General features: G+C 30.6%; 1 protein-coding gene across 1 annotated transcript; it reads left to right on the plus strand.

The window, feature by feature from the left end:
- The first annotated feature begins 8,611 nt into the window (after positions 1-8,611).
- LOC134714174 (ceramide kinase-like) lies at positions 8,612-12,869 on the plus strand. The gene is made up of 8 exons (XM_063575416.1): positions 8,612-8,803; positions 9,078-9,248; positions 9,539-9,661; positions 9,967-10,030; positions 10,428-10,795; positions 11,111-11,317; positions 11,543-11,727; positions 12,244-12,869. Exons 1-8 carry the CDS (start codon positions 8,719-8,721, stop codon positions 12,445-12,447), a joined length of 1,407 nt encoding a protein of 468 aa, XP_063431486.1. The 5' UTR covers positions 8,612-8,718; the 3' UTR covers positions 12,448-12,869.
- The last annotated feature ends 271 nt before the right edge of the window (positions 12,870-13,140 follow it).

The following is a 13,140-nucleotide window of genomic DNA, read 5'->3' on the forward strand; positions in this document are numbered from 1 at the left end:
GCCGTGTTGCTCATGTTATTGGAAAACCCAGTGCATTGTCTAATTCGGTAGGTCACATTCGTGGAATGGTAAGATATTGGTATATAGATAAACAGCAACAACAACAAATTAAACAATGGTCAACATTCTTCAGGATGTAAGTTTTGTGGAGATTCATTTAGGGAATCATAGTTTATCCTGACACATTAAAACTAAGGTAAATGATGCATAAATATAAAAATAAAACAACATACAATGATTACCTCAGACTGTTAAAGTTTTCCCGTTCAATATGAATGTGTAACTGCAAGAATATGGAAAAGGGGTCCAGCCATTTTCTTAAGTGGGGGATTCCAACCCAGAATAAATGGGGGTGGGGGAGTCCAACCATATGTCACTATTTAAATGCAGTGATCGTCCAAAAAGGGGGATTATAATCCCCGGAACTCCCCCATTGGATCCGCCACTGGCTTTTCTAACCATTGGTAAAAGAAAATTACATTTATTTTTTGATAATACGTATTCCATACAACAGGCTTGATCAATACCCAAATAATTCGTGTAATATAATCTGATTGGAATTCAATAAAAGTGTAACGTCAATTTCCATCCTCATTTATCAAAGTTATGCGGTTATACAAAAACAAAAGTTTCTTTAAAAACACATTATTCCCTACATAATGAGTATTCCCGGTTTACTGATTCAACACAAAGTATCGTGTTTGTATGTGAATAATAGTGTATTATTATCATACCACCAGGACAAGTCAGCATAACGATAAAGTGTAGATAAATTCTCGCATAGTAACTCAAAGTAGTCGATAGATTAATTTAGTGAAACTTTAATTCGAAAGGCAATGCTAGAACTTTATTCGTATTAAGTAATATTTTGCATGTCCTTGTACATGTTTGTCAGAAACCACATTTAAGTAGATACCCGAATTATTTCAAGTTATTTTAATAATTCAATAGCACGCTTGATAAAACATATATGTTGAAAAAAGGTCCATTCTCGTCATAATCTTTAAATAAATGCAGTTGCACATATACTAAATCGAATTTACCATAATTAACGACCCGTATGCTTGAAAAGGAATCTTTTGTACGAAATAGAAAAACAAGTTCGTGTTAATATTTACAATGGTATACTCAATTAGATAGAAAAAAAGAGCAAAGTCGCTCAATATATTAAAATCGTCGAATCATGTTTTTCGACAAATTGATTAAAAGTATCATAATTAAGGTTCATGTTCCAAATGGTGAAGTTGAAATCATCCCTTCGTAAATTTTACGGACGCCATCACGAGTTGGTTGACCGTTATGGAATAACCGTTTCACAAATGATATCGGATATGTTCCTTACGTCGTAACTACAATCCCCTTCCCTTTCGTGAATTTGACCTACCGAATTAGACTATTTACCGGATTTGTAATCACATAAGCAACACGACGGGTGCCGCATGTGGAGCAGGATCTACTTACCCTTCCGGAGCACCTGAGATCACCCCTAGTTTTTGATGGGGTTCGTGTTGTTTATTCTTTAGTTTTCTATGTTGTGTCATGTGTACTATTGTTTTTCTGTTTGTCTTTTTCATTTTTAGCCATGGCGTTGTCAGTTTGTTTCAGATTTACGAGTTTGACTGTCCCTTTGGTATCTTTCGTCCCTCTTAATATTTAGAATGTTGCATTTGATTGAATTGTTGGCTTTTCTTTATTGTCTTCTATCGTATATTCTGTCTATCCTATGTCGACAGTTCCTTCGTAAGCATTACATAATTTGATGTATTTCAGACGCTTTATTTATTATTATTTTAGTGATAAAAAAAAAGATTTTTCAGCAATCCTATTTAAACAGGAAGACGGCGTAAACCCATCTTTTCCGATTTAAAAGTGTCCTTTTAAAAATACCGATTATGTCAAGTTATTTGAAGTATCAAAACCGCTTAAATTATTCAAGCCATTAAAGGCATGTGATTCGACATCAATGGAATAACGCATACGTTTATGTTAAACATCAAAAGAAATAACAGGATTTAAAAGCATTCCTTTGTGTAAATAAAAAAACATGTTTTTGTTATCAGTCTATGGAAATATCAATTAAAAATGACTTATCATTGAAAAAAAACTGCTAGATCAGACATTTGAACCTACCATTTTTTCTTAAAATGTCCTGTACCAAGTCAGGAAAATGGCAGTTGTTATCTAACAGTTCGTTTCTATGTGTGTTGCATTGTTTTTTTTGTTGCACACTAGTGTTTCATCTGTTGTTTCGTTGTTTTCCTCTTAGAGTTGATGTGTTACCCTCAGTTCTAGTTTGTAAGGCGGATTTGTTTTTTCTCAGAGTACCTTTTAGAAATACGTTCATTACAAGCAACTGTCATATAAGTTAGAGTTTTAGCTAGCTATACAACCAGATTTAATCCACCAAATTACCAAGTTGCTAGTGCAAAGTCTAGAATATGACAGTTTGCAATTCTATTGTTTGTTTATGTTGTTATTTGACAAAGGACTTCCTATTATGCATATTCCTTAAAGTTTTGTATATTTTGTTTTTTGTTTTGTTTTAAAGAATATATGCAATGACCATTAAACATTGTTCAGCGTTGTATAGCAAGTGATTTAAATAGGAACACTTAATATCACCCATTGTTGTTGTTTTTGAGATATTGAGATAAGACGTAGCACGGTACTTGTCTATCCCAAATTCATGTATTTGGTTTTCATGTTATTTTTGTTATTCTCGTGGTGTTTTGTCTGATGCTTGGTCCGTTTCTGTGCGTGTTGCGTTTCGGTGTTGTGTCGTTGTTCTCCTCTTATATTTAATGCGTTTCGCTCGGTTTTGGTTTGTTACCCCGATTTTGTTTTTTGTCCATGGATTTATGAGTTTTGAACAGCGGTATACTATTGTTGCCTTTATTTAGGGTTCTTGCTGTTCAGTCTATAAATTTGTATGTCGTGTTTTTGAACTGTTTTATGTCTTTGCGTCGTTTTTCCTTATTTATCCCTGGCATTGTAAGTTTATTTTCAACTGATCAGTTTGCATACCCCTTTGTCATCTTTGGTTTCTCTTTAAATGATGATTCATATATGGAATAATACTAATTGTTAATAAGTAATTCTATACAAATCCAATAAACTACAATATAATAAAAATTAAAAACACAAAAATACCGAACTCCGAGGAAAATTCAAAAAGGAAAATCGAAAATCAAAAGGCAAAATCAAAAGTCCATACACATCAAACGAATGGGTAACAACTGTCATATTCCTGACTTGGTACAGGCATTTTCTAATGTAGAAAATGGTGGATTGAACCTGGTTTTATAGCTAGCTAAACCTCTCACTTATATGACAGTCGCATCAAATTCCATTAAATTGTCAACGATGCATGAACAAAACAAACATACTCAAAGAGTAAAAATGTCAAAAATAGGGGTACAACAGTCAATATTGTGTTATCATCTTAATATCTCTACATAAACAACAAATGTAACAAAGAAGCACAAAAAGGCATACATTAATTTAACATTCTCATTTTGCTTTTCTTATACGGCTGAATTTATCTATGTAAAGTCTACCCATAATGATAGAAGGTTTCATTACTGGTTTAAAAATGCGCGTTTGAAATTCGCACAGGTAGACATAAAAATAATTTTGTCGTATGACGGCATACATAAATGAAGACTTACGTAAAGTTGATATAACAAAAACAGACTCAACAGTAAAAGTAATAATAATAAATAAAATAATGGTGTGGTTCAAAGTATAATAATAAGTTATTTTTATGATGTATCTGTTAAATATACATGAGCAACAATATACTCAGTTTCCTAACCGTTGAAGAAAAAGGTATTAATAGTTTTCTTGATACATGTGGTAGACTGCAGACCAAACCAAATACCCAAATAATTGGTAGATTATAGTTCGATTGGAATTTAATGGAAATTACATCGTTTTCAACTTTGACCTGTAATAAACCACATGTATGTATGTGTGAACCACAAATATGTGTTTGATTATCTAATACACAGAAATACTTTTAAAAAACTGATTGTGTTTACCACACATTATCACATATCAGTGCTTTAATAAACTGAATCTATGTAATGTTTCAGTATTTTGATATTAGTTTACTATCCTTTAATCAGTTGAGGTCAATTTTACTATATATCATAAATATCAAATGTCAATGAACCCTCGTAGAAGAATATCAAGTAGTCAAAAAGTTAATAGAATTTAACAAACGAAACTTAATACAAAAGGTGAACTAGTATTTTGTACATGATAATTTCCCACTTATCACTACTTTAACACAATTGACCTATTTAATGGTAATGTTCTTTTAAAATATCAACTTCTTTCTTTAATATGCCACATTTTGTTTTTCTTCAATACATGGTTGATATACAAATTGTCAATTAGCCATTAGGCAATATAAAGAATGTAACTTGAATACAAAAGATATCCATAGTATTTTATATGTGATTTGTCATATTGTATTGTGAGAAACAGCAGTCGGTGGAAAATCTTCATCATTTAACGCTACCTTTCTATAGATATACCAACACGTATTTAGTTATGTTAGGTGATTTTTCGATTTTATGAATGACTAAATGCAGATGTTTGTTATCTGCAGTTTTCATTAAATTAATAAAAGGTTATTGTAATCGCTGAGCCTAATGCTAGAAATCATCACGTTTTGTACTGTTTTGGGACATATTGAGTTCATTCACAAAATGTACATTGATGAATAGAATAAGATAAAATAGAGACTGTCAAATAGAAGCATATTGTTTCTAGTAAATTTCAACATTAAGCCATTTTTTTCCTATGCAACATAGATTTCTGTGCGCAAATTAGTTTTAGTATCAGCCTCATCAGGCACACTTGATACTAAACATTTATGTAGGAATTGGAGTAAAATATTTTGAAGAATACACAAAAAAGTACTTTAGCGTGTTTAGTCCATGTTGAAGTCTTCTCGTATTCAAATATTCAAACAAATATTCTTACTAAATTCCAAAAAAGGTCACACATTTCTTATTGATCTACTCCAACTAAAATCTAAAGGGGCTAAGTTGCCTCACAAATATACGGCATTTAACGAAAGAACAATGCCAAAACATAAGACTCGAGTCAAAAGATTACCGAATTATATATAATCGTAAATAATATTTGCCATAGTCCTAACTTTGACAAGTGTTACTTTTCTAACAAATGTCTGAAGTTAAATCATAGTAAAAACGCAAACCTTGATTTACTTTGTCTTGTTATATTTGGAGGAAAGTGGATTAAAATGTTAATAAACACCAATTTGTTGCTGTTTATACCTGTATATTTCAAATGGTCAAATTGATTTTGAATTGCCATGCAACAAAACTCAAACAGAACATTTTCCAAGAAAAAGGCATTTTGCAAATGTTTACCTTGATTGATTTATATCTCAATTATGGATTTATGAGATTGAAACATTAATCGCCTCTAATTGTTGTCTTTTGTTTTTGTTAATGTTGTTTGTGTAAAGCACGGTTTCTTTATTTGTCGTCATATTTGTGTTTTGTATGGTGATTAAGATTGTAAAACGATGATGACTGCTGTATTCATATTTTGAACATTTTTACCTAGTTTCCGAGTTGGCTCCTTCCTATTGCTCAGTCTGTAGTTATTCTTCTATCAACAATAAAGTCTCGTTTTTGTTTAATATTTAAGGGCCTTTCATCTTAGTTTTTTTATGTTGCTATCAAATTAGATTTCTGAAAAAATAAACTCCCTTCATTTTGCTATTCGGTCAGATCACTTAAATAATATAATAGTGTCAACTCATGAATCTATATTAAGGTTCATGTCTCTCAATCTTAACAATTCAATGTTAAGGTTTGTTGGTTATAGTTAGTCTTTTAGTTCTACTTTTTTTGCTATTCTAGTTAATTGTGTATTAAAAATGTCATTGATGTATGAACAATCATAAAAAATATAAACAGGAAGCCGAGAAAACCATTTTAAAATAATTTGGAAAGAAAGTTAAATTATTGTATGTATCCAAACCGCTAAAAAAAATTAAACTATTGGCAGATTATGCTTCTGATTCACTGGGTTAAGGATCATATTTTTTTTTGAAAGAAAGGAACAAAAGCAGTTTAAAATACTTGATCGTTTGTTTCGTAAAGTAAATTACTTAGAAAGAACTTATTTTGATATTGAATTACATGATTGTTGCACAAGAATTATAATAGATATCAATCGCGAGGCTTGGCAAGATAAGGGTATGAAAAGAAATTTAAAAAGTCCGGTTAGAGCAATAGTTTTGATCTTACTATATTAAAAGTAAAATTAGAAAAACATAGTTGATGGCTGAACTGTTAACTATGGTTGTTGAATTTGCGTCGTTCGGTATCTGGTTTCAATTTTGATAATAAATAATCAAATTAAAATTGCTCTTTAAATATAATAGATAGTATTAAAACAAACCAATAAGTCTCAGTGAAATTATTCAATCGTCTTTACACCACTTGCACAACGTTTCAGTTTTGAAAAAAACACCAGTAAAGAAAAGTAAACTAAGCATTCAAGGAGTAGAGTACGCTTTAAGTTAACTCTCAAGTTTCATCGACCATTATTTCATAATAATATTGTGTTATTGTAAGCTTTTGATTTTTCAATTTGATTAGGGACTTCCAATTTTCATGCGAGTTCGTTATTTTGTTATTTTACTTTTTGAACATTTGTCATTATTCAACATAAGGTAGTTCATAGTTTTGTGATCACTCATTGTTGGAGTAAATACAGACTAATTTTCACTTAGGAATTTGATACGAAAATCTAAAAAATAATACATTTTACAGCATTCGCCCTAAGATAGATTGAAGTTTTATCTGTTCAATATGTTTAGCTAATTAATATGTATGAGTAATTTTAAAAACATACCCAGTTTCGGAAGAGAAAATGACATTTAAGTTTCAGCTCAATATGTATGAGAAATTTTAAAAACATTCCCGATTTAGGAAGAGAAAATGACATTTATAGGTTTTGATGATACTTGTGAGAGACAGCAGATGCGATAATTTGTGTAATATAACTACGATGGAATTAATTGGAAGTGAAATCGTTGTCAACTGTTACCTTTAATAAACCTATAATAAACCACCTCTATACCCCTAGTTTTTGGTGGGGTTCGTGTTGTTTATTCTTTAGTTTTCTATGTTGTGTCATGTGTACTATTGTTTTGCTGTTTGTCTTTTTCATTTTTAGCCATGGCGTTGTCAGTTTGTTTTAGATTTACGAGTTTGACTGTCCCTTTGGTGTCTTTCGTCCCTCTTCTATATGTGTGGTTGTATATAAGAAAACAATGAATAATTTCAAAACACCTTATGTTCTACATCTGCTTATTCTTATGAGAATTCAATGTTAAGAAAATTTACCAGTATAAAGTAATTTACTTTAAGCAATTTGTTCATATAAAAAGTTTAAATAGATAACCCCCCAAAAAACAAGAAAAAAGGTGTCAAAAGATAAAATGAAAATGTAATATGATTACAAAAGGTAGAATCAGTTTTTTTCTACAAAATGGGTCACACTTTGAACTCTAGTGTCCAAACTGCAATCAAGTTATTCAAAACTTCCTTTTATTTTGCGTTATACGATAGACACCTAATAAAACACAAATCTAGAGTAATTACGTACATTCTCGAATTTATAAATGACTATATGCATTTGGATATTTCCTACGAATTTATTTATAATGAATAAAATTTATCAAAATGGCCTACCCCTATTCTTGAAATTAACGTTCTGAAAGAATATATTGTAATTATCAAAACTTTGAATGATAAATGACGATGGTTATTAAATGTAAAGGAAAGAAAGACTGTCGCTTCAATTTGTTGTTACATCTTACATTGAATAATTGCTTTTTTTCATACAGTATTTATTTTCATGTGCACAGCGACAGAATAAGCTCCCTTTGGAGCTTTTTAAAATCATAAAAGTAAAGAAGAAAAATAAAATCGATATCTTGAAATCACGAAAAAAACTAAACAGACTAGAACAGAACAGCAAAAACTGTCTAAGGAAGTCTCTCTGAGGAGGTTACAATTCCTGTACAAGTACAATTATATACAACTGATAATTTACGTTCAAAATGTTGCATTTTGATTATTCCAGAGCCAAAGTACTTGCTGCATGCAGGATTGTATCCTTAGGGACACATAATCTACCATTAGTTGTTCTGAAACAACGGGCGTAGTCTACAATTGAGATATAGATCGGCAGAAACTTGTCTCAGAAAAAGAGTGAATTCAGACTGTGATGTTGAGATGCGTAGAAAATAATCTTTAATAGTTTGCAATATCATAAAGTATGAAAGATAAAATGAAAAGTAGACGTGCAAATTTTAAAACTTCAGCTCATTCCAATCTCATCAATAATTTCCATTCATGATTATAAAATGATTACAGCTGTTACAATAAACAGATCGATATTTAAATTTTTAAACACCAATCAAAAGAAGATAAAGCAGCTTATGGGGATGTACCTATCGTAAGTCACGTGGTCAATATTTTCCGGTTATCACTCCTGTTATTTCGTAGTAGGCCGTCTACCAAGGTAAGTTTTTCCAGTGTTCTATTAATAAAATCGTGGTTTTCACCTGTTTACCTAGATGACATACTATATAACAGAAGCCGACTATACAACAATCATTTAATAAATTTAACTTTGTTAAAACACATACAAAAATATAAAATGCTTTACTTAAACGACAATCATGTCAATGTGAGCTTGGAAGGAGGTGTGATGACTGTTTCAAGTGAAGAAAATAATTTACTTGGTACGGAACAAACCTTTCACAATTATTGATATTATTTCATCGAAGTAGTGTGCAAGTGTATGATTCTTTCAATAACTTTTGTATTGTACACTGTTACACGAATTGTATCTATGTAATTGACGTCGTGTTATTTCCCTGAAATTAACGAGAAAACGCATTTGTGTTACGGGTATACTAGATAAATACACATAGTTAATCATAATCTGTGTGTTTTGCATCTATCCTTCGTTTCAAGAAACAGTTGCAGTAACGACTTGTTTTATTTTATTTGCAGCGTCTATTGAGATACGTTATCTCTTAAAATCTGTGATGGAACGTAAAAATCTTACTGTGCATTATGTGATACAGAAGAAAAATATGAATCTTAAAGTGAAAACTTTGGTTCTTCACGGAGATGTGGAGGATGCACAAACGTTGCACAGTGATATCGAGCACATATTAAAAGGTAATTATTTTTACATAATTATTATTCAGGTCCACAGTTAGATATGTTTTTATTATATGGTATTCAATTAAGTTGTACATTACATTCTTAAAATGTTTTTATAATAGAGAAATGAAAAATTTTAAATATTAAATTGCTCTTAACTGACAAAATAAATATCATTTAAAATTGATATGCATGGATTATACAGATTATACATTAATATGACAATAGACAATCGCTAATATTTAAGAATTTCGTACTGAATCATGTGTTTTTAAATGTCTTATTATTCCATTCTTTCATTTAAGATCGTCCAAGGCGGCTTCTAGTTATCATCAACCCAAATAGTGGTAAGAAGAAAGGAATAAAAATATATCAAAAAGTTACAGCTCCTTTATTTAAACTCTGTGGCGTGAAGGCTGATGTCATTGGTAAGTCGATTTATTTATTAACTTTTCTTTAACATAGTCTGATAATTATTTGATCATATTCTGTGTTCAAATATTCTTATTGCATTTTTGTAAAGAACTTTAGATCAAGTTTTTCTTGAAGTTTGATGTTTTACCTTGGGATACATTTTACATAATATATTGCTGAAAACTTTGTAAAACATTATGATCAGTAAAACAAAACAAAAACAGGGATCGTACAGATTTTCAGTTTGAAATTGACTACATGGGGTGCGGTTGAAAAACAATGCATTATTACTACAGGGTTTATTTATTTTTTATTGCAGTAACTAGAAAACAAAAAGAGCCTACGGATATCTTGAAAAACTACAATTTATCCAATATTGACGGGTAGGTTAATGTACTTTTAACATCTTATTGATAAAAGCAACTGTTTATTTACGATAACAAAATTTTCTATCGATTCAAAATAAATTTTTGGATGAATAAGATAAAAACTTGTAAACACCTTTGAAACAAAAAAGAAAACATAAACGTAATCCAATGAAAAACAAACCCAAGCAGATAGTCTTTTAATTAATTAGTTTATAAAATATTTGCACAACATTAGGTTTGTTGCCCCGATTTTGTTTTTTGTCCATGGAATTATGAGTTTTGAACAGCGGTATACTACTGTTGCCTTTATTTATTCAGCAAAGCATTAATGATATTTGTATGACACAACTTTTCATTGTTGCTTGTGGCAAATACACTTGTTATTTATGTTTACGTCATTTTTTAATTACAGTATAGTAACAGTAGGTGGTGATGGTTTATACTGTGAGTGTATGAATGGACTAATTACACGGGTTCAACGAGACAACAATGTCAATGTAAATTGTCACAATACTGATATTGTGTCAGCATCACTCCCAATAGGCATCATTCCAGCAGGCTCTGGTAACGTGATTATTCAATATCTTCATGGAACTAAATGTGCAAGCACTGCTGTTCTTCATATCTTACTTGGTGGCAATGTCGAGTCCAACGTTTGTAGTGTTCACGAAGGAGGCAAACTTTTGTCATATTCGGCACTGATTCTTGGATTTGGACTGTTTGGTGATATGATGCACGACTGTGAAAAGTTTCGGTGGATGGGACCGTTAAGATATAATGGTATGAGTAACATTTTGATAAGTTAAACACAGATTGTTTTAAGTTGAGGAATGAATGACAACAGAAAAGGTTTCTGTCTAAAAGTTTGATTAAAGAAAATATTTTTTCAAAAGTTTAATACAATGGTAAATCAAAATGGATAGCCGAAAATAGGATACGCTTGTTGTTATTTTGTATATTATAATATTATCATAAAGCTATTAAAATTTCGCATTTAAAATTATGGTTTATACTTTTTCATTTAATTAATGATTTTTATAAGTAGTCTCTTATCGGTGACAAAACTTGTACAATATATATTATTTTTTTCAACAGTTGTCCCTGTGGCTTCAATGTTAAAGAGACGGGAAATTGATGTGGAGATAGAATATCATTTAGCTAACAAGGATAAAGCGACAAAAAGAATTAGAGGATTGGGAAAACAGATCTCCCTTCCAAATGGCTTCATGATACCTTCATGTAAATCGAAAATACAACGAACTAAATCCACACCGGGTGTACTCGACAGTTCAGATGTCCAAAGTATGTCTAAAATTCTCATTTTTTAAAGCAAACAACTTATTATATCAGACTAAAGTTAAATTTTAAAACATTGTCAAACACTTTGTACAGAGTTTTCTTAGTATTCCTCTTAAAAAGTTGAGTCCTTGAAAATCATACATTTTGTTAAAACATTTTTCGTTCACTTTTTCAGTTTTATTTGAATTTTTTTTTAAATTATTACATACATACTTGATTGTTTTCCAGAATGTGAAAAAGAAGAAGGACGTGTATATGCAGTAGATACACATGCCGTTATGATGAAAGAAACATCAGGAAGAATGACTCCAAGATTCGGACAAGATTCCCTTATGGTGTACACCACACATAAATGTACATTGTCAGACCATGTGTCACAGCTAACCAAAGTGAAAAATGAACAACCCGATTGTGTAAGTACTATAAAAAGGCTGTAAACTTTAATACTATTTATAATTAGTTGATATCTATAGAATGGAGCAAAGATTATATTGTGTATTACATTTTAATAGTTGATTGAAAAAAGTACAACTTCATAAAATATTTTTAAAATGATAACAAATCAACAATAAAGTGCCTCGTGATATGATTTATAGAATTAGAGGACAATATAACAGTGAAAATCGTTACTTATAACTCAAGAGACCAACAAAATCATGGCATTTAATAAATAACATGAAAACCACAATAAGAAAAACAAAAATCTGCAAAACACTACATAAAATGATAATCTTTTTCTGCATACTAGTAAATAACAAAGACGATGTGGTATGATTGCAAATGAGACAACAAACATTTGTGTTGACAATATACATGCAAAATAATTTTATTAAGAATAAAAGAAATTTTTATATGTGTTAAGATATGCAGTATAATGAAAAATATATCATGTTGAAAAACGATTTATTAATCTAAACTTAATATTTCAGTATGATTACAAATTTGTAAGCCAGCACGAAGTTTCTAGTTATAAAGTCCGATTGCTGAATGCTACAGTTTCTGAAAATACGAAATCACTCCAAAAAGATTTCTATCTGAACTGTGATGGTGAAGTCATTAGATTAACAGAGCCGGAGTTTGATGTAAAGCTACACAAGAAAGCAGTGAGGATCTTTGGAAACGCTTCCGGATGAACATCAGTACAACATTTAATGAAAAAATGCAACCAAAGCATTGTTAAAACTGTCCACTGTGTACTTCTAGAAGAGACGGTGTGTGAAAACCGCAAAAAAAATGTGTATGTCAATAAGGGTATTCCTCAGAGACAATACAGAATCGAGATGTAACAGAGATGAGAGTAGAACGACTCAAAGTAATGAACACTATGAGAGTATTTATAGCTTGCTAAACCATGTACATCGATAGCTATTGAACAGACGAGAAACGTGGACCAAAATCAATACATAGTAATGATGAAAACATATGACCAAGTGGCCATACTAACTGTAACTGCTATGCAGCTTGTTCTTGTTTGCAAATAAAAGATATAACTGATTTACTGGTAGCATCTATGTTGTTTTACATGTATCTACTATGTAGCTTGTCAAATCTTAATAAAAATCAGTAAAACATATATATTGTTTTCTTTATATATTATCGGACTATACCATATTAAAACGCCATATAAAAAATATCTTAATATTTATTGAAATACATTAATAGATGCGTGTTATTACAATTTTTGGAGGAAAATTAGACATATGAATCATTGGGAGTGATCTATATTGTTTAATCTTAGTGTTCTGTGTAGTGTTTTGTGGATTGTTGTTTGTTTTTCTCTCTTTATCACGGTGTTGTCTGTTGGAACATTAACATAGTCCAATTTG

Source organism: Mytilus trossulus, chromosome 1, assembly GCF_036588685.1.
Source record: "Mytilus trossulus isolate FHL-02 chromosome 1, PNRI_Mtr1.1.1.hap1, whole genome shotgun sequence".
In the NCBI taxonomy this organism is placed as follows: Eukaryota; Metazoa; Mollusca; class Bivalvia; order Mytilida; family Mytilidae; genus Mytilus; species Mytilus trossulus.

Bases quoted from the DNA above. Each gene is read 5' to 3' on its own strand.
- LOC134714174 (XM_063575416.1), top strand. From the start codon at position 8,719: ATGCTTTACTTAAACGACAATCATGTCAATGTGAGCTTGGAAGGAGGT. The intron at 8,804-9,077 runs GTACGGAACAAA...TTTTATTTGCAG, and splicing joins TGAAGAAAATAATTTACTTG to CGTCTATTGAGATACGTTAT. The intron at 9,662-9,966 runs GTAAGTCGATTT...TTTTTATTGCAG, and splicing joins CGTGAAGGCTGATGTCATTG to TAACTAGAAAACAAAAAGAG.